The sequence below is a fragment of the Lissotriton vulgaris genome, chromosome 5, assembly GCF_964263255.1.
Source record: "Lissotriton vulgaris chromosome 5, aLisVul1.2, whole genome shotgun sequence".
Classification (NCBI taxonomy): Eukaryota; Metazoa; Chordata; class Amphibia; order Caudata; family Salamandridae; genus Lissotriton; species Lissotriton vulgaris.
The window spans coordinates 1,992,250,389-1,992,272,978 of record NC_141693.1 but is presented as its reverse complement, the minus strand read 5'-3'; the positions used below and the strand labels follow the sequence as shown (position 1 = coordinate 1,992,272,978).

Here is a 22,590-nt window from a genome sequence, read left to right as displayed (position 1 = left end):
TGACTGCTGCCCTTGCACAACGCAGCACACATGGAAACAGCAAAACGACAATGATTATAACCATTAAAAAAAAATATGTTTTGCAACTTCTCTGTGTGCTGCATTGAGCAGCACACATAGAAGTTATAAAACGCCATTTAAAGATTGTTTATGTGCAGGAAGGGACACACACACATAAACAATCTGCCCTGCCTCATCTTGGAGGGGCCCAAAAAATTATTTTTTAAAACGACAGCAAAAGGATGACGTAGCTGCAGTGCAAAGATATTGCAATTTGAAATCCTCAAGTCCCTTTTTCAATTGTGATAGACACTAGTGTTTCACTTGTCTTCGGCAGGAGGGGGTCCTGCCTGTTCTGTTGTGACCTGGGCAGTCTGCCGTGCCGGATGCACCCAGCAGGGTCTCAGGCTTGGCCTAGTGTCCCCGCCCCTCCTCTTGGTCTCCTTTTCGGATCCTGTAGGGACCCTTCGAATGCCCGGGTACACCCCACAATGTGCCTCTTACTGGCCCTGCTGAAGGCAGCTGCACACTCCAGGTCCAAACTAACCTATTGTCACCAGATCATACAATACAAAGAATTGTATTGGCATTACAAGGCAGGCGAGTGTTCCCAAAGTAAACATGTAAAATACGTTAACTATTACCCTGTGTCCAGCAGCAGTGGACCCAGAGTCAAGGGTGCTTTGAAGCAGTGCTTTAAATGAACCGGTACTGACCGGTACTGAGTACCGGCACTTCTCAGTTTTCACCTCCTGAGTAACGGAACTTGTTTTTGGGCAAGGAGAGTACCGGTACTCCCAGAAGCAGCAGGGCTTGGGCCCTGAAGTACGGGTACGTGCAATGCAAAAACTACTGCTAATGACCCTTTCAGATGGAGCGTGTTTACGTGCCGCTCTGGAAGGCAACGGGTAGTGTATTCCTGCGCTGGGGTGCTCCTGTGGTGAAGGTTCTATTTGGCATCGCAACAAGAATGAGGATGTGGCCAGAATGAACTGGTTCTATATATGATACATGATTTTTAATATTTTTGCATTCCTTTAAATGTCATATGTGTACATTTTAGTGATAACGAAATATTAATGAAATTGGATTGAGGATGTACTTTTTTATTACTATATGTGGTTGTCATTGCCAAATGTGCTTTTATGGTCTAATATATTTTTGATCGAATAAAGATGAAGAATTGAATTGAGGATGTGGCTAGTGACGCCAACAGTGGAACTGGGGAACCAGGTTTGATTCCTGATGTCGGCTCAGCACCCTGTGATTCTGGGCAGCTCACTTAACCAGTGGTGCTTAAAAAAATGTAGGTTTAATGCAAATGTTCCGACTGTCATGTAGAGCGCTTAAATGCCCATGGCCCAAATTTGCTCAATCTCAATCTGTCAAAAATTAGGCCCTGCACCTATGACATAGAAGCTGGTGCTTGCCATGTCTCCCATGTAAAGAGACAGTTTGATATTGCACGAATTTGGCCCATGGGCGTCCAAGTGCTTTACATGACTATCAGAACATTTGCATTAAAGCTTACTTATGTGGCAAGTGGTACATTCCTAGCTAATAGCCACGCCCCTAACGGCCTACCCAGTCTAATTAGTGAGTACCGGCACTTCTAATTTTCCATTTAAAGCACTGCTTTGTAGGCCCATGTTTTACACACGGTGTCTTTGTTGGTGACGTTGAGCTTTGCTTTCATAAGCAAGGTGGTTCAATGGGCTTCTGGGAGCCCCATGCACCCACCTGGCCAATACATCACTCACTAGGCGCATTGGGCGGCCAAGCCCTGGTCAGTGTCAGTCTGGGACAGACAATAGTCCAGGAATTAAAATAAAAGAGGCCTCCGCTGGTGAGTCGAGTGGTAACACTAGTGGCCACACTTGCAAATCGAGGCAACTCTGACTGCTTCAGGCATGTTGTTTAGATGGCCTGTGAGGAGGGAACCCCAAACACCGGTGGTAATATTAGGGAAACACAGTAGTGACACTCACTTTGCTCTGTGATACTATCTTTCACTCAGGGGCTTCCGTACCCCTGCTTTCTCCAGCCAGGAGCAGAGACCTTCTTTCAAGTACCAGGCCCCTATGCTTGGTCCCTTAATGTGGAGGGTAAATGTAAATGTAAATGTGCTGGACTTGTAAAGCGCACAGCTGCCCGTAAGCGTCCCGGCGCTTGCTTAGGGAACCCGTCCTGGTATTCCCCTGTGAGAAACCACGGCAGGGTGTCCCACAAGGTGAAAGCCAGGCATCCCGCCGCGAGGGGCCGTAGTGGAGATTAAGCAAGCTATTGCCCAGAGTCGCAGAGTGTGACCCCGTGAGTTGAGTAGGCACCAGAGCGAGAATTGTCAAGTCCGTGGAATTTTGAGCCCGAGACCCGCCGAGGCGGGGAATCGAACCCTGGTCCACGGTTGATCTCAGCTTCCGGGTCTGCCGCCTCTAACCACTGAGCCACGCTTCTCCACCCGTACATAACGGGCAACTGAACTATGTCCCCAATTTGCCCCTGTGCGGCTCCTCTGCTGCTGCATCCTCTTCGCCTCCTTTACAATCGACCCTCCTTAGGGTCAGCTACTTAAAGAAATTACAACCCCACAGGCGGCTGAGAGACAGTAATCTCCCACCCGTCATGCCTGGTGTGGTTTGGTGAACCCTTGCTTGCACTGTCTCGAGGGGAAGTGGACCTGACTCGCCCACACCAACCACCACAGACCAATCCACTTCTGCTGGGCATGGGGGGTTTGGGGCAATGAGGTGGCATTGGGCAATGGGTATCCCCTGGTGCATTCAGTAGCTTGCCTGAGTGGGGGTGAGTTAGAACCACTGGCTGGGGCACCTTGATCTGATATGACGCGGCTCCTTCCATACCTCGCGTGCTGCTCAGCACATGCTGCTCTGTGCCCAGAGGAACGTACCATTGCCTGCACTGTGCTGCCTGCTGCTGCATTCTAGTCATTATAAAGAACTATTCAGAACAGTCACAAAACTGGCCCTTCACACCATAAAACTGGCCCCCACTCATCCGACACACTGTCTGGTCAGATAAGTCCAACTCCCACTGCCAGACTGACCTTTAGGCCAGTCCGAGCCTGGCATTCCTTAGCAGGCCCTTTTGACTAGGGGTGGACAAATATTTCCGCTCTGCTGGTGGAGTTCACGGAGTTTTGCCCACTCCGAGTTTCGCTTGGAATATGGAGTTCCAGCAAAATTTCTCCAACTGGTGTGTGAAAGAGTTTTTTCTTGCTCGCAGCTCGTCAACTTTAAGTTGGCAATCGCGAGCGAGAATTTGCATCCCTAGCGCAATTTCCAGGTGCCAGGATGCCTACAGGCGAAATTTCTCAATGCGAGTGGTTGCAGCAGTGATCGACCGTCCGCGTTGAGAAAGCTGCCGCTCGAGTAGAAAATCTAATCGAGCGGCAGAAAGATACAACGTCCTCTGGCGCACCATGCGGTGCCTTTCCTGTTGACTTTACAATGTGGAACAAGCGCCTGGCGCTAAAAGTCAGTGCAGTAGTGCGACGTGCAGAATTCTGAAAAGTGTAGTTGTCGTTTTTAATTGTCCTTGTATTTTTGTTCTTTTTTCAGGAACGCTGAAGACCCAGAAATTCAAGCCCCGCTGTTTGCAGGCTAAGATAGACCAGTCCGAAGCGTTTGGGAGCACCGACTGCCTGTACCTGAACATCTGGATCCCTCAGTCCAGAAAAGGAAGTAAGTGGGGGTGGGGATCACCTGGCAAGGACTATGGCCTCTGGATCCAGGTCTTCAAAGACCACTGTCTCTATCTCTATGCTGGGGAGGACTGCAGAGTCCAGGCTGACACCGGATGTGACTTCCCGATCCAGATAGAAAGAACTTCTGAACTTTGGATCCAGATACACAAAGCCCATGAGTTCTTGATTCAGGCTCATGTAGCTCATGTTCTCAGGCTCCAGGCCCATGTAACCCATGTTCTCAGGCTCCAGGCTCACACAACCCATGTTCTCTGGATCTAGGCTCACACAGCCCATGTTCTCAGGCACAGGCCTCACACAGTCCATGTTCTCCGGCTCATGTAGCCCATGTTCACAAGCTCCTGACTAAAAACAGTCCATGTTTTTAGGATCTAGGCTCAGACAGCCAATGTTCTCTGGATCCAGGCTCACACAGCCCTTGTTCTCTAGATGTAGGCTCACACAGCCCATGTTCTCAAGCTTGGCTCACATGGCCCATGTTCTCAGGCTCCAGTCTCATGTAGCCCATGTTCCCAGGCTCCAGGCTCACACAGCCCATGTTCTCAGGCTCCACGCTCACACAGCCCATGTTCTCAGGCTCCACGCTCACACAGCCCATGTTCTCAGGCTTTGCTCACATAGCCCATGTTCACAGGCTCCAAGCTCATGTAACCCATGTTCTCAGGCTCCAGGCTCACACAGCCCATGTTTTCTGGATCTAAGCTCAGACAGACCTTGTTCTCTAGATCCAAGCTCTTAGAGACCATGTTCTCAGGCTCCAGTCTCGTGTAGCCCATGTTCTCAGGCTCCAGGCTAAGACAGCCAATGTTCTCAGGCTCCAGGCACACACAGCCCATGTACTCTGGATCTAGGCTCAGACAAACAACGTTCTCTGGATCTAGGCTCACACAGCCCATGTTCTCAGCCACAGGCCTCACACATTCCATGTTCTCAGGCTCATGTAGCCCATGTTCACAAGCTCCAGACTCAAACAGCCCATTGTTTTGGAATCTGGGCTCAGACAGCCAATGTTCTCTGGATCCAGGCTCACACAGCCCATGCTCTCAAGCTTGGCTCACATGGCCCATGTTCCCAGGCTCCAGTCTCATGTAGCCCATGTTTTCAGGCTCCAGGCTCACACAGCCCAAGTCCTCTGGATCCAGGCTCATACAGCCCATGTTCTCAGGCTCACACAGCCCTTGTTCTCTGGATCCTGGATCACACAGCCCATGTTCTCAGGCTTGGCTCACAAGAGTCATGTTCTCAGGCTCCAGGCTCATGTAGCCCATGTTCTCATGTGCCAGACTCACACAGCCCATGTTTTCTGGATCTAGGCTCACGTAGCCCATGTTCTCTGGATCCTGGCTCAGACAGCCCATGTTCTCAGGCTTGGCTCTCATAGCTCATGTTCTCTAGATCCAGGCTCACAAAGCCCATGTTCTCAGGCTTGACTCCACGGCCCATGTTCTCATGCTCCAGTCTCATGTAGCCCTTGTCCTTTGGATCCAGGCTCACACAGCCCATGTTCTCTGCATCTAGGTTCACACGGCCCATATTCTCTGGATCCAGGCCCACGTAACCCATGTTCTCTAGATCTGTGCTCATGCAGCCAATGTTCTCTGGATCTAGGCTCATGCAGCCCATGTTCTCTGGATCCAGGCTCACACAGCCCACGCTCTCAGGACAAGCCTCAAACAGCCCATGACCCCAGGATCCAGACTGACACAGCCCATGATCACAGGATCCAGGCTCACACAGCTCATGTTCTCTGGATCCAGGCTCGTGCATCCCATGTTGTGAGGCTCCAGTCTCACACCGCCCATGTTCTCAGGTGCGAGCCTCACACAGCCCATGTTCTCAGGCGCGTGCCTCACACAGTCCATGTTATTTGGATCCAGGCTCATGTAGTCCATGTTCTCTGGATCCAGGCACACACAGCCCATGTTCTCAGGCACAAGCCTCAGACAGCCCATGTGCTCTGGATCCAGGCACACACAGCCCATGTTCTCAGGCTCCCGGCTCACACAGCCCATGTTCTATGGATCCATGCTCACACAGTCCATGTTCTTTGGAACCAAGCACACACAGCCCATGTTCTCAGGCTCCCGGCTCACACAGCCCTTGTTCACTGAATCCAGGCTCGCACAGCCCATGTTCTATGAATCCAGGCGCACACAGCCCATGTTCTATGAATCCAGAAGCACACAGCCCATGTTCTATGAATCCAGGCGCACACAGCCCATGTTCTATGAATCCAGAAGCACACAGCCCATGTTCACTGAATCCAGGCTCACACAGCCCATGTTCTATGAATCCAGGCGCACACAGCCCATGTTCTATGAATCCAGGCGCACACAGCCCATGTTCTATGAATCCAGGCGCATACAGCCCATGTTCTCAGGCTCCAAGTTCACACAGCCCATGTCCTCAGGCTCCAGGCTCACCTAGCCCATGTTCTCATTATCCAGGCGCACACAGCGCATGTTCTCTTTATCCAGTCTCACACCGCCCATGTTCTCTTTATCCAGTCTCACACAGCCCATGTTCTCTTTATCCAGGCGCACACAGCCCATGTTCCGTTTATCCAGGCGCACACAGCGCATGTTCTTTTTATCCAGTCTCACACAGCCCATGTTGTCTTTATCCAGGCTCACACAGCCCATGTTCTCAGGCTCAGTCTGCATCTGCATGCCCTACCTCTAGGGGGAGCTGGCACATACTCTTCTCTCCCACAGTCTCCATGCACATATCCCACCTGCAGGGGGCGTGGCTCCTTCTCTTCCACAGTCTCCACCCACATGCCCTAACTGCAGGGAGCACTGACGCCTTCTCTTCTCTCCTACAGTTTCCACCCACATGCCTGTCATGGTCTGGATCTATGGTGGAGCCTTCCTACTGGGGGCGAGTCAGGGAGCCAACTTCTTGAACAACTACTTGTACGACGGCGAAGAGCTGGCAGTGCGCGGCAACGTCATCGTGGTCACCTTCAACTACCGCGTGGGACCCCTGGGGTTCCTGAGCACCGGAGATGCTAACGCGCCAGGTAAGGGTCACCATTCACAGAGTACCACCACAGTCACTACTGATGCTTGTGGGGAGCAAATGCTGGAGATGCTGGGTGTGGGGGGCAGAGCAGCTATTGGATGGCTGGGGGAAAGTCCAAGCCACCTGCCACATCTGCAGCACTGATCTCTGGAGGTTCTCGCCTCTAAATAAATTAATGAAACGCTGCAGGAATTATGGATCTTGAAGGAATTGCAAAGCACCCTGGAAGCTGCCTCCAAGCACTGAGCTGTTGTCTGGAGTGGACAAATGAGGGAAGAGCCTTGTTGACAAAATGATCTTTCTTTAACCCGAGTATTCACAGACTGAGCTGAAGTGCTTTGTGGATATCTACAGCCAGCCTTAGGCATCTGGTTAACAATGTAATGGAGCGGAGAGGCATGGGCATAGGAAGTGTGTTGGACATGGTGGATATAGCTCCCACAGACAGGGCCGGGCTGGGAACCCAGCAAACTACTAGGCCGACCTCCCTGTGGGGGAGGAGGGGTGCTGCCGAGCTGTTTGCAATCGTTGGTTTCGGTCGATTTTGTTACAGGTTAACAATACCGGCCCCCACCCTAGCGGCCCACTGGGGAAATGCCTGGTGCCCGCTACGCCAGTCCGGTCCTGCCCACAGATTTTGGTTTGGGGGGGACATGGAGGAAAAGGGTGAGGGGGATGAAGGGATAAAACTATTCTCTGTGTCTTCCATGATTTGCAGGGCTATTAGCGTGCAAAAGCGCTGCCTATAAGGGCCCTGGCCTGCACTTGACCTGCTGACCTGCCTCTGGGTATCAGTGACCAATCTGCTGGTCACCGAATGAAGGTGAGTCAGGAGCCCATACACGCCCTGAGCCCTTTTGTTTGTGCTTTTTACACCTGCCCTCTAAGCATGGGCGGAAAATCCGTTCCGCTCGCGGATTTTGCAGATTTTTGGTAAATTCGCAATCCGCGAACCCTCGCAAATTTACCGAAAATCCGCAAATTCGCACGCAGCGGATTTTTTTGCTTGGTGATACAATATTGCGGCGTGCGGCGTGACTTACCGTCATTCAGCGTTTGCCGAGTTGTTTTTCTCGATATTTTGCGAGTGCTGCGCCATTTTGGATCTTGCTGCGGGATCGCGCGGGAGTTTGGCGACGCATCGCAAGAGTTCGCAATTGCGAACATGTAGATGCGGCGGGCAGCAACAATCTCGCACACGCAAAATTACAAAACTTGCAATTCTGCACAAGAAATCCACAGCAAGCAACATAAACCTTCTGAAAATGATGATTTTTATCAGAATAACTCCTCAGGTTGACATTTGCCTGCACTTTTTTGGATTTGAGGCCTTTTTGACTTTCTTTGGATCACTTTTGGATTAGAAATCAACTTTCACAAGTAAGTTTGTTTGGGGCATTACAGTTGCTGTTCTGCAGAAAAACGAGTTTTGCAAAACTGAAAGCACTCAGCAGGTGCAAAAGTTCACTCATCATTAGTAACCATTCCCTGTAGTGCTTCCTGAGGGGCCCCTCCAGAGTTCAGTTGCCTACGTTTGTTTGGGGCATTAGAGTTGCTGTTCTGCAGAAAAACGAGTTTAGCAAAACTGAAAGCACTCAGCAGGTGCAAAAGTTCAAACTCATCATTAGTAACCATTCCCTGTAGTGCTTCCTGACTGGGGCCCCTGCAGAGTTCAGTTGCCTACTTGCAACTATTCTATGACTCTGCTCTGACCCTCACAGCAGGCTCATAGAATAGCTACAAGTAGGCCACAAAGGTTCTGGGGAAAATAATTGCACTGCAACAGAAAGCAAATTACAGATAAGGAAGCAGGTGCCAGACTGGAAGTTTAAATTCAGTGACACATTAATCAACACCAAATTAATTTATGTCAGTTGAAGCAGGGCAGGTGTGCTTGCTTTCCCCCCCCATAATCTACAGTGATGATTCAGAGGGTGGCAGTGATGTACCGGAGGGTGGCATGGGTGAATCAGAGGGTGCCAGTTGTGAAACAGAGGGTGCTGTGAACCTGTGATGATGAACCAGACGTAGAAACAACAAAGTCGCGACCGTTGCGAGCCGACAAGTAAGTTCGCAATTGCGAACTGGTACAAAACCCTCACGAACTGGCAGAAACCCTTGCGATTACACAAAAAAAATCCGCAAATTCGCGAGAGTTCGCGGATTTTGCGGATTGCGAGTTCGCAAATACACAAATTCGCGAACGCCAGATTCGCAAAATTCGCCCATGCTTACTGCCCTCGTTCTGCGTGTGGCAGGACAAAGGGGGGGGTGAAGTTGAAAGCCGTGTTTGCTGTTTGCTGTCTGCATCCTGCAACCCTCGGCCCCACCCCCACCTGCCGCTTTGAATACTAGTCCTGCAGGGCAATGAGAAAGATCTAAAAATGGAAGAGTCCCATTCAGCCTGCAGGCTAAAAAGGAGGATCCCTGAAGTATGACGTTGTCTAGGATCACACCTTTTGGTGAAACAGGGAAGCCGAGACTGGGCCCAGATTTTACATATTCACATGCACAATTCAGCTTCTAGAAGAGTATCTCTTTCTGACATAAACGCTTAATGTTTTTTACCTAATTAATGAAAAGTTAGATTACAGTGTAGGTGACAGGGAGAAGCCACAGATTATTTTGGGCAGTTTTGCCTAGCATTATTATTTATTTATATTGTTATCATCGTTACATACTTGAGCATATAGAAGTATATTGACATCTTTTTTGGTTTTAATATTTTTGTTTGACTTGCATTATAAATTGTTTAATTAATTTTTGCCCCAGAAACTAGTTCTGTGCTGAAAAATCTGCGTGAACGGAACCACACAGCCCACCAGAAGGCAAATCTTCATGAGTTGAATTTGCTGCCGCTCAAGTAGATTTTCTACTCCAGCGGCAGCTTTATGACCGCAAACGGCACCACGCAGCACTCCGGTGGGTGCCTCTTCTCGAGTTGATTTTTCTGCCGCTTGAGTAGATTTTTAACTCAAGCGGCTGCTTTCTGTCCGCAAACATTCATGACCACCAGCGACCGTCTGCGTTGGGGAAATCTCGCCGGTTGCCCTCCTAGTGACTGAAAATTGCTCTAGGGGACGCAAAATCTCACTTGTGCCCACCAACTTACCATTGGTGAGCAAAAACTTTGCCATGCGGCAGTTGCCGGAGTTTGGCCATAACGCGAAGTGGCCACAACTTTGCCATCAGAGTAGGATTTATCGCCCACCCCCCTAACCTTACTACTCAAAGACGACTCCGCAACCAAAAACCTTTTCCATAGCTATTCACAAACGTAGTAACTATGTACTGGACCAATTGGATAGCACTTTGCGGTTTCATTAAGATGTGGGATGGTGCTATACAATTGCTACATACCTGGTCGCTCAGATACCCGCTTGGCTACATAAAAGCTTGTGCATGACAAGTTCTGGACCGTACATTTAGCGTATGTGATGGCAAAAGCAACACAATTATGACAACAAGGCTTTATTTTTCTGTCCCGCAGCCATGGCACAGTCATGCAGAGGCTGGCTTTGGTAGACATATCTCATGCTTCCTCTCCAGGCACAAACCCAATACTGCTTGATAAAGCTCTGCACCTCCCCTTTCACGTAAGGAACCTTTATATATGCTGCCTAGGGATCTCCTGCCTGCCAGGCCTCCCATAAAACTCTCCGGGCTTGCCTTGGCAACCTTACGTAGAAGAGCAAAATACACAAGATGAATCTTGTTTCTTTTACGTGGAAGAGCAGCCCCCCTGCTACCCTCTTCATGCAAGGGACCTTTTCACCTGCTGCCTAGGGATCTCCTACCTGTCCATGCCTCCCTGGCACTCTTCTGGCCTGTCTTTAAAGTAGGGGTGGGTGGTAAACTCGAGTTTTCAGTTCATCAAAAACTCTGCCAGCCTCCATGTGGTGGAGTTTTTCTTGTACGCAGCTCACCAACCTTAAGTTGGCGAGCAAGAAAATAAAAGCGCTCGACCGCCTCCCAGTGATATTTCTCAACGTGGGAAGGCACTGCAAGTCACTACTACTCATGTTGGGAAAGTTGTCGCTGGCGTTGCAAAAGCTGCTGCTCAAATAGAAATTCTGGAGTGGCAGAAAGAAGCAGCGCCCGCTGGCACGCTGCGTGATGCCATTCGTGCAGATTTTACAGCGTGGGACAATCTCCTAGCGTTGAAAATCAGAGTGAGCAGCACGAGGGACCAGAAATCTCCCACTCATGGTACTCTGCCGTACCTCACAAAGTTTTTCAATATCTCTGCGGGATTCTGTGGAGTAAAACTCTGCAAGTTCCGCTCACCCAAGGGAAGCCTCTCACAGAAGAGCAGCCCCCAGCACATAAGGAACCTTCGCACCTGCTGCCTAGGCATCTTGTACCTGTCCAATCAATCAGGTTTCTTGTAAAGCGCGACTACTCACTGGTAAGGTTCTCACGGTTCTGAGAGGAGGGAGGGGGGGCCTGCATATCAGTTAAAGAGCCAGTTCTTGAGGTCCTTCCTGGATTGTGGCAGCGATGGGGATTGCCTGAGCGCAGAGGCAAGGAGTCCCAAGTCTTCATGCGAGGTAGGAGAAGGATCTTCCTCCAGCCATGGTCTTGCGGATTCGTGGGCTGGTGGCCAGGGCCAGGTGGGCAGAGCAGAGATGTGTGGTGGGAGTGTAGAAAGACAGGCAATGGTTGAGGTATGCATGTCTGGTATTGTGGAGGGCGTTGTAGGTGTGCGTGAGGAGCTTGAAGGTAATTCTTTTGTTGATAGTTTGCCAGTGAAGGCCTCTCAGGTGGCCCGTGATGTGGCTGCGTTGTGGTATGTTCAGGATGAGTCCGGCCTCCCAAGGGACTTTCCTAACTTGCCTTGGAAAACTCTTGCAGAAGAGCAAGCCCACCCAGTAGTTGGACAGCCGAGGGGCAGGGCATGATTTAGGGGTCAGTGGGTGGGGGAGACAGGTCTGCACATTGAGCTGGGGTTATCTGGGCTGTTGAGTTTGTCCTCAGAGGAGTGTTTCATTGTCGAGGCTAACAGTGCAAGGAGTGAGTGGAGGGCCTGCAGGGGAGCGGGTAGGGGTGAATCGAGATGTTAGGTATAGGGGCAGCACATACCTTTCTGGAAGGGGCAAATAAGGAAGAATCATGATGGGCTGAGGCAAGTTTGAGAGTTTCAGATGCTGAGAGTCCAACAGACACCTTATAATAATCAGCACTGCCAAAGGGCATCAGGCACCCAGACAAAAGTAACACTATCAATCACCATTAGACAGAGAGCAACAGAAACCACCAGACACACAGAGAATCTGACACCAGACATCACCCATAGATAATTAATACTATAAGACACCAAGGCAAAAGTAAAACTGTCAGCTACCAATAGATGGAGAATAACAGACATCAACAGAGATCCGGGGAGTCTAACACCTGACGTCATCCGGAGATAATATCGGGCAATTGGAGACAAGCAGACATGCAGAGATATTGCACTCAATCAGACACCCATAGATAATGAACACTGTCAGACACCTAGAGATAATGCACACTATCAGACACCCAGAGATAATGCACACTGTCAGCCACCCAGATATAATGCACACTATCAGACACCAGAGATCAACAGAGAGGCAAATGTAATAATGACTATCAGAGACTCAGTGATAATGAACAAAATTGTACTCCAGGAGACCAGCAGACACCCAGAGATACTCTGCACTGTTAGACCCTGGGGGGCTTTATTTACGAGAGGCTTGCACCATGGGAGCGTTACTTTTTTAATGATTAGGTGCATTCGCGGCTTGCATGACTAGTCGGTGGGGGGGTTCGCGTGGGGATTTGAGCGGGGGAATTTAAACATAAACTTAAAAAATGTAACTTACCGTGTCCTGCACCGCCTTTGCTCCTGACCCGGTCCTGCGTCAGGGAGCAGGCATCTTCATTTCCCTTCCCTCCCCTAAGCCAATCACAACGCAGCCTACATAGAGAAAATGCATAGTGCGTATGACTGGTTTGGTCGGCCCCTGAGGGACAACCAAACAGTCAGGGCCCACAGCACGAGAAGCAGAAACATAAAATGCTATTTAAAATACAATGTTTTGTTTCTGCTTCTGGCACTGTGAGAAAGCAGTGGGGCGACGCTCTTCCGCCCTAATGGAGTTGAAACATTCTCTCAGTAGATGTGAATTTCTTTTAACACTTACTCTTTCAGTGCCTGTCTCTTCTAGTTTTCATAGAGGGGGAGGGTGGACTGTGAGGCAGTGGTGTAGCTTCACCTTTGGCTGCCCATGACGTTAAGTGCTTTTGACGCAAGGCCACAGGTAAGAGTGGAGGGGGCGGGGGCGCGGCCTCAAAAACTCATGCCGCCTGGGACAGACACCCCCTCACCCCTCCCCCACCCCCTCCCCCCCTCGATACGCATCTGCTGCGAGGCAATAAGGAATTTGTTTTTTTTTCTCAGGAAAACTGGTGCTTTTGAAAGTCTGGTCAGGTTGGGCTGAGACAGTCCTGTTTTCGATTTTTAAACGCCTTTGTGTTTTTGCTCAGGTAACTATGGACTCTGGGACCAGCACATGGCCATTTCCTGGGTGAAGAGAAACATTGTTGCCTTTGGGGGTGACCCGGATAACATCACCCTCTTCGGGGAGTCTGCTGGGGGAGCCAGTGTCAGTCTACAGGTAAGAAATCTGCGGATTCCTTCCACTGGCGAAAGAACTGATAGGACTGTGTTGTGACGGGCTTCATCCGTTGCCATCTGAGAACTGAGTTCACTGCTGTGGTGTGATGTGAGACGAGAAGGGCAAGCGGGGCTTGTATGCGCATCAATTCACCAAAATGCCATGGGTAGCGGAAGTGACATCACACACTATTTCATCTTTACTTTGTCACACACACATGCTTGAACAGACACACACATTTGCACACTCTCAGATAAACACACACAGACAAGCATGCATACAACATACATTCAAAAGCATTTTTTTCTTACCTTGTCTGTCAGATAGGGAGAAATTCGAGCTAATTATACTCCATTTTTATTACAATAATAGTGAATAATATTATTCACTATTTGGGTAATAATAATTTAACAGAAAACCATGAAAATGGAGCTCCAAACGACGTCCATTAGGGTGAGCTGCTCCTGTGTTCTAGGCACTGATTTGCCACCAGGGGTCGCAAAGCAGGGTCAGGTGTAGCAAGGGTCAAGCCCGGGGTCGCAGCTGCAACCCCCGGCGAACCCTAAATGACATCTATGGGTGCTTGTATGTATGTCTATGTACGCATAGGTATTTGTTGAATGCAAACCTACCTGCAAAGCAACCGAGCGCGCTGAACAAGGGCGGGAGCCCTCAGTGGCGGTTCAAGGGTGTCTACACCTTTTTGCAGTGGCGGCTGCTACCGGCAGGGGTGGTGAGGCTGGAGGGAGGGGAGGTAAATTAACAACAACCAAAACCACACTTACCTTGGAACGGCTGGCCGGCTGCCGCCTTTCCTGCATCCTTTTCCTTCTTCCTGCAGTCCCGGCAGCAGGAAGCACCCGGCACACAGGCTCCCCTGAGCCAATCACAACGCATGGATCGGTGCTCAGACTTGAACAGGGGGCCTGTGCATGTTCCTCACCAGTGTAATGCAGCCTTGTGGGGAACATTCAAAGTGCGCATCAATGTTTCGTCGGCCCAAGAGGGTCGGTCAAACAGTTCATGCGTACTTTGGGAGTGCAAACCACCCCTCCCCTGCTTTGGCAAGCCCCGCTCCACACAGGCCACTGACTTCATGCAATCGTAAAAATAAAATGATCATAGCGATACGTTATTGTCATTTTATTGCTCAGCGGGGCAACGCTCCTCAGCCTTAATTGAGGGGCCGCCACTGCCTTTTTGAACCCATGACTGGCACTGACAGGAACTCGCACTGCCTCTAGCCTCAGTTTTAGACCTCTCAATCGTACGTAGCCTGGTAATAATACTTGGACGTGACACAGTCTAAAGTAAGCGCTATACAAGAGTGATATACTGCCTGAAAAAAATTCATAACACAACTTCCTAGAGAAAGCACACACCATTAGGGAATCCTGAATTAAGCAAAACGTGAAATATAAACAGGAGTGAGACAGATTAACTTGACCTTCTTTAAATTCCTCGTTCAGCAATCGATCTGTGTTTTTGTGTTAAGGAGATGAATACAGGGCCAAAACACGACACATTTTAGTTACTACCAGGACTGAGACCCGGAGAGACCCGGCCCACTTAAAGCCCTGAAGGAAACCGTCACTACTGTGTTTTGAAAATGTCATCTGGATGTTCATTCGGGGAGCTAAATAACTATTGTAGCCTTGAAGTTCATTTTTTTTTAGTAACAAAATCTGTCAGCTGCATTAAGTATGAATAAATGAACCGCTGTCCAGAAAGAAGTGTGGGGACCGCTCCCCCAGGTGGGCACGTTTTATTATTTTTGGGCCACCAGAGCCCTGGTACACAGCCACTTGTAAATGGGGAATGTGTGTGGAAATAATATTTCTGTAAAGTTTATCAAATATATGTGTCTTTACTGATGGCAGACCGACACGTTATGTCCATGTTGTGATGTGTCATCACGAGACATGGAAGCCCTGACACCGCATTATTATAAATCAGCGGCTCCTAACCTTTTGACTTCGGTGTACCCCAACTCAGTGGCGGCTGGTAGGGAACGGGGGGTGAAAGGTTTTGGGGGGCATAAAAACAAAAACACATTTCCTTTTCTGATGGCCACGTCTCTTTTCTGCTCGGGAAGAAGCTGCAGGAAGCACCCGGCACACAGGCTCCCTTAAGCCAATCACAAAGCCGCAATGCAGCGTTGTGGTTGGGTTGAGCGCAGTGAATCGGTGCTCAGATCGCAACAGGGAGCCTGCGCATATTCCCCACCAGACCGTCCATTACAGGCTGGTTGGGAATATGCAAAGTGCGCATGACTGCTTGGCCGGCCGAAAACAGCCGGCAAAGCAGTCATGCGCACTTAGTGTGCATAGTCCACTCTTCCTCCCACCCTGAACCACCAGCCCCGCCCACCTTAACCCAGCCCGAAGCAAACGATAATAACCTTATTATCGTTTTATTGTTTTCCCTTTTTACTGCTCAATGAGCAGTGGGGCGACGCTCCTCCCCTTAGCGGAGGATACGCCACTGCCCCAATTTAGGCGCCTATTAGGATGGCGGACGGACCTGCGTCTGTCCGCCATCCCCGAGATGGAGGGACCGTCCGCAGGGGCAGCGGCGGTCCCTCCGATGGAATTAGGATGTGACCGTATATTTAACATTGCGGCGGGTGGTGCTTTAAGCAGCACCCACCGCAAAGTTAAATATGCATGCTGTGCATTTGCATGCACAGCGGCAGGCACCGCGCGATGCCTGCCGCATTGTGCATGCAAATGCAGGGGGGTACCATAGGTACCCCCCATGTGCACCCCCCAACCCTCCTTCACCCTGGCGGCCCGCAACCTGGCCCCCAAAGAAAAGACCGTATGCAATGCCGCTACGGAAAGGCATGTTCTGAAGCTCATCCTAATATGGCTGGCGGTGTCTGATAGACACCGCCACCATATTAGAGCTTTTCCGCCACGGTCGGAAGGCGACCGCAGCCGAAAAGCGGCGGACGGTCTTCCCGTCCGCCGATGACCCCCCAGCTATCCTAATGTGGCGGGGGGGGGTCTTTTCATTTACCGCAGCGGTGAATCCGCATCCTCCGGGCCGGCGGAAGCCACCGCTGGCACGGAGGATGCGGATTCACCGCAATCCTAATCGACCCCTAAATCACTACTGGAACCTGGGGACCCCCACTGATTCATTATTGGAATTAAGGGACCCCCACTGAGTCATTACTAGAAGCTGGGGAGTCCCACTGAGTCAATACTGGAATCCGGGGATCCCCTCTGCCTCATTACTGGAAGCCGGGGACCCCGACCGAGTCATCACTGGAAGCCGGGGACCCCAGCCTGAGTATTTTTGATGATTTGAGCTGCAAAACAATACACATAAAATACAGTCAAAAGAATTCATCAAACAAATACACAAATAAAAATCAAACAAATACACAAATGATGAAATGAAATATTTTATTTAATTCCCAAATAAATATTTAAAAAATCAAATGTTTAATTTTAGGTGGAATGTTGGAGCTTTGCTAAATTTAATCGGGCCTCTCATCATCCATACTATATCTTGCTTGATGCAGCTGCACTGCTCTCACGAAACAACCTGAGGTTAATAATTAATTTTTAGCCTCCAATTTCACATTTTGTATCTTTATTTATATACATCTTACTTATCTGTTACTAATATTTGATTTTCTAAGCAGTCACAGACCCCCTGTGTAGGTTTTGCAGACTTCAGAGGTCTCTGGACCACAGGCTAAGAACTGGGCACATATTCGGGACGAATTCGACCCCCACTGCTGCTTTGAGTCTTGTCTGAATGTCCTGAGCTAGCCTTCCTGACTCCTGGGCACTTGTCCTCACCCTGCAGAGCCATGGCAGAGCAGAGGTAGCTCAAGCGTACTGCAGTGTGGGCGCTTGAAGGACGCCAAGCAATGCCCCTCAATCAATCAATCATCACATTTGTAAAGCGCACTACATACCCGTGAGGGATTCAAGGCGTTGGGGGGAGGGGAATGCTGCTACTGCTCGAAAAGCCAGGTCTTGTGAAACTGAACACACTCCACAATTTGACCAGAAATGTTCTTATTGGGGGGGTTTCAGAAGGTGGAGTCTTCTGGGATGAGACACTTTGGGCAAGAGTAAGTCTTTCCAAGAATAAAAGAGAAATATTGAAAGTGGGGTAATAATCAAAAAAGACCAAAGACAAACATGGTGAAATGAGGAACATGTTTTAGGCATTGTAAACAAGATCACTAAACACTTTACTGTCTTTAAAAGGGACCATATTTCTGTGTTTTGTAGGAAGAGTAGAGAAATACGTACAACCCGTAAACACTCTTGTCTTTTGTCCCTCTCCGGACGCCGTAGACACTGACACCATACAACGTGGGCAAGTTCAAGCGAGCCATCAGCCAGAGCGGTGTGGGCCTGAGCCCCTTTGCCATCCAAAAGGACCCTCTCTTCTGGGCTACAAAGGTAAAGGCACACAAAGTCAAGAGGTTTGGGCCATGCAAGGGGTAAGAAAGTGTTGTATAAATACCAACACAATGTTACACTAGGAGCAAAGACCACAGTTTGTAAAATAAAGCGGGCCAGATATGTGGGTGTGAAGTGTTGCCGTCCGTCCCCTTGCTGGTTCAGTATGTGACATGTGTGTAGCTCTTGCTTGAAAAGTGTCATTTACAGGATTTTAAACAGTCTGGAGTTGTTAGAGTTATTCGTCCAGGATTATTTAACTACAAGGTATCTGCAGACGGGGCAGGGTTGTGGCAACCCTAAGATGATACGTGGGCCTGGCTCCTAGTTGGACTGATGCATCGTACACAGGGCTTTGGTCTGGAATCCATGTTTAACCAGGAGCCGGTGCGTTTCATTGCGCATTCCATTCCACCTGTTTTTTTGCTTATTTTTAGTTGATGCGGATTGTTTTGACAAAAACAATTGTGAAAATGGCATTCAGACTTCCAATATTTTGTCAATATTCCTGTATCAATCGAACCAGAGGAACGCTGTCACTGTCTCGTTGGCTGTCTTTACACAATCATCACCATTACAAGTCATACATTTGTGTTTTACTCCATTTATTACTAGTGGGGCCTATTCAAAGACTGAACTTTGATATACCTCTAGTCGTACTACAAAATGCTATTCACAAACCTACAAGTGTAAATCTTCTATCCTCTCTGTGGGGAGACCCTCACACATGTAAGTTTACAACTTAGTACATGTGGGATGACCAAGAGGAGTGGATGAAAAAAGGGGCCGCTGTACTACTAAATGGGACGGGATTTTGGAGTAGTGAGGAGTAGTTTAAGGATTGGTAGGGAGGGGTTTAGGGAGACGGATGCACCCACCCATAAAAGAGTAAGCACAAACTGCTGTTCTAAAGTTACTACAGCCAAAAACAAAACAGTTGTAAATTACTCCAGCTCAGAACTGCAGTAAGTCCAGCATCACACATGATCAACCCCAGGTAGTACAACACCATCCCATAGAAAATGATGGAGGTAGAGCCTTAAAAACTTTTTTAAAAACATGGATAATAATGCTAAATTAAGTTAGTTAAAATAGTTTTAAATATTAATTATTATTACTGAATGTTGAAAATATCTATATATAAAGACATATTTATTAATTGATTATGAAACTATTTCAGCAACCTTTTTTGAATCTATAAATGTAACATTAATTATAAAAATATCATTACATCACTTGCAATAAAGCATAATAGAATATATATATTTTTTAACTTCAGGTGGGAATTTACTTTTTAATTTAAACTTCAGGAAAATATTTTTTATTTACTTTATTGTATTTAAATTAATTAAAGATGTAATTAAAATTAAGTTAATTATATTGTAGATCTTTTATTTTGTTCTACAATTTAAATAAATATATAACATTAATTTATGTTAATATTCATTATAAATCTTTTTAACAATTTTCTTTCGACTGAAACTTCTTTTTACTGTTGCCCATACTTTACCATAATTCGACTCTACTCTCTCTATGGTAAAATATGAAAAATGTAAAAAGTGTATTCAACCTTTTAATAAATTGGTAAAATATTTTAATATGAATGTAATGTAAACATTATTTTCAATGGGATTTCATTTCGAACCCTTACCTCTATGGTTTTCTATAGAATGGTTTTGAAGTATTAGTGGCTGGCCATGTGTGATGCTATACTTACTACTGTTTCTGTTTTTTGCAGTAGTAACTCGCATCCCCTTTTTCAGGGCGTGAAGAAGGGTTAGTTTAGAGTTTTGAGTAACTTTATACTCAGATTTTGTAACTAGCCAAAAGCAGTAAAGTTATTCGAAAGTGTAAGAGTAAATTACATGTATAAATTACTCAAAAGTGTACGTAACCTTTGTGAGTGGCCCGAACGTGTTTAGTCGCCTCATCAAATGCACAAAAAATAGACTATCTCTCTAAAGTGACACACCAATGTGAGACCACCATGGCCTTTGACTTGTCTGTGACATCGTTTTTGCTACTTTCAGCTAGCAGAGAAAGTGGGGTGCCCGGTGAGCGACAACGAGGCCATGGTGAACTGCATGAAGTCCACAGACCCACGAGCCATCACCATGGCGCACAAACTGGTCCTTGTTGGCCTGCAGTGTAAGTCTCTCCTCCCAAACCATTTCCTTTCTTTGCTTTAGAAGAACATGCCTATTTCACTCATGTGCTTAGTTTCCATCCCTGCTTTCTTCCTTTGACACTTTTTCCTATTTTCCTTTTTCTCGTTCTTTCTTCCTTTTCTACCCCCTCGCTCTCTCTGTCTCTCTCTGTCGGTCTTCCTCTGGATTAATCCTGCTCCCCCGAAATAAGCACGAGTCCCCCCCAACAGCAACCACCAGCACAAATGAAGACAAGCGAGTGTGGTCGTGAGTGACCTAATGGAGGCCTGACATGGTCAGATGTGCACCTATTCCATTCAGTGGGTGGAGCTACTACTGTTAGTAACGTGGAGCCAGATGTAGAAGGAAGCTGCAAGTTTAGTAGGTCAGGGAACTAGGTGCTAGCATAAAACCCCAGGTTAAATCACAGAGGGCATCCTTCCATCCTTAAGACGTTGCTCAACTGATTATGAGCAGGCCTGGGTGAAGATCGCTGAGTTTTGCTACGCGAAACTCAGCGAAGTTACAAAAAAACTCAGCGAAGTTCTCTGATTGGCGGAGTGCAGTGCGAACTGCTGTTTGTGCTGGTATTCCTGCCGCTCAGGTAGAAATTCTACCCAAGAGGCAGCTCGCGCTCCTGTACTTACCGTTCGTGATCAGGGAAAAAACTCTGCTGCACATCACAAATCGGAGTTTTCTGCACTCCGCGAACTCCGTGGAGTTCGAAGTGCAGAAAACTCCGCGAACAGAGCGATGTTCACTGCCCAGGCCTAATTATGAGTAAATTGGGCAATCATGAGCCACCTGGAGCCAGGAGCACAATTGGGGTTAACATCCGTTTCTGTTCTCTAAAGTCAGTTTTGTGTGTAGTATCAGTAGAAACTGAGATGCCTGCACAGTGTCAAAGGGCGTTCCCAACATGGTGGGGGTGTGGCAACATGCAAATGAAGGCAACCTTTCTGCTTGTGCGCTTGTTCTATGTTATTAAAGTGAGGGAAGAAACAAAAAACGTACTGTGTGTGCGCTAAATGCCTGTAAATTAACCTACCACCAAATCTTTGCCCATCCGCCTTGTCCTTATGGAGGGGCATGGATGGTTACAGAAACCCTCGCTCGGGTGTCCTTCCCACAGAGGTCGCAGTGAGTAGGATCGTAAGGGTACGACGTGCCCATACTTTTTAAAATGTAAGTACAACAGTTCCCCTACTTTGGGTGAAAAGCGAACTCTCCTGGGATGTTGATTCTGATAGTTCAAACGGTGCAGCTGAAGTGTAAGGCTGGGAGTCTCTTGTGTTGTGAAACCAAGGGAAGGGCAGACAGCTAAATAAACCTTCTTGCCAGGGTGCCTGCTGCCTGAAAGAAATGTAAATGTGGGCAACTGGTCACACACACTGTAAAGGGTGCTCGGAAGCCTATCTTTGTGAATGCAAGTTTAATATAATGTCTTGCACACTCACAGTACTTTCTGTCTAGATGTAGCACTAAACATACACACATCACTGTTCTCCACTGCACCAACCAGGATTCAGTTCTGTGGCTCTCTGTTCACAGACACAGACCTCTGCAGTGCACTAATAGGGGTTTCATAATGTACGATAGTGCATTTCCCACTGATTAACTTAACTTGCATTTATGTTTCATTAATTTATATGGATTTACCTGAAGGTGAAATACTGAAAAAAAGATGCAGACTATATAGTTTTTTGCCACGCAGTATCACAGTCCCATACTTTTTTAAATGCACTTCGACCGGTGCCTTTGCATAGGGTTCCAGGCTGAGCTCTCTCAGAGGTTCTTGGTCCCCTTCAAGAGGACTGGAGGTTCCTTGAGCAGAGAAGTCGGTATCCGCGTGGCTGCTAAGGGGGTGTGGCTATGAAGACCATCACAGTGGTGGGTGCAGCCTTTTAAACCACTCACCCACGTGGTATCCTTCGGTGGACCCCTTAACGGTTTGGGGTTCCAGCACACAAAAATTAAGCGGTGAGTGTGTTTCTGTGATGCACTGTTTGCTCCACTGTGTTCTACCCATATGCAAACTCCTTGAGTAGCACATGCTGTGAGTTGCTCTCTTGTTCTCCTGAGCAAAACGCACACAAAATAATTTGCTTCCCCCTCTTTTAATAATCAAATGTATGTGTTTAACAGCACAACCAAGCTTTGAGACTTGGGCAACAACTGCTATATTTAAAAAAAAGTTAATGTTCTGGTAATGCAGCAATACTTACTATTTTCTTTAAAAAAAATTGTGGTTTCCTGTTGTCTTTAAAAACGCAAACCAGCTATTGATCTAACTCAACAGGAGTTACAAAACATGGTTTACTTGCAACTAATAACAGCGAAAAGGCTCCACCTCTCCTTAAATCCACCACTTAACTTACCTCTCTCTTTCTTTGTGTTCATTGTCAGCTGGCATTCTAAAAACAAGCACAACTTCCTGTGAAAAGAAGCCAAATAGGAAAAAACAAATAAGCCCAACTGAATTATCATACGTTTGAGTAGCAACGAAAGAAGTGAGCATGAAATTACAGATTTTTTGCTGTAAACACTTTGACACCCCTAGAGGCAGCTGAAGTTGCTGTGTAATTAGCTAATAGGCTATAGTAAGGTTTAACATCGTCGAAGCA

The 22,590-nt window shown here is 47.9% G+C and overlaps 1 protein-coding gene across 1 annotated transcript in view; it reads left to right on the top strand.

Annotated features, from left to right (window-relative positions):
• Positions 1-22,590, top strand: part of LOC147717966 (bile salt-activated lipase-like) — a 71,575-nt gene that overhangs the window by 16,182 nt on the left and 32,803 nt on the right. The window contains exons 3-7 of the mRNA XM_086924746.1: positions 3,579-3,701; positions 6,549-6,746; positions 13,259-13,389; positions 17,712-17,819; positions 19,850-19,967. Coding sequence (XP_086780872.1) covers positions 3,579-3,701; positions 6,549-6,746; positions 13,259-13,389; positions 17,712-17,819; positions 19,850-19,967 — 678 coding nt within the window. The remainder of the gene's footprint in view (positions 1-3,578; positions 3,702-6,548; positions 6,747-13,258; positions 13,390-17,711; positions 17,820-19,849; positions 19,968-22,590) is intronic.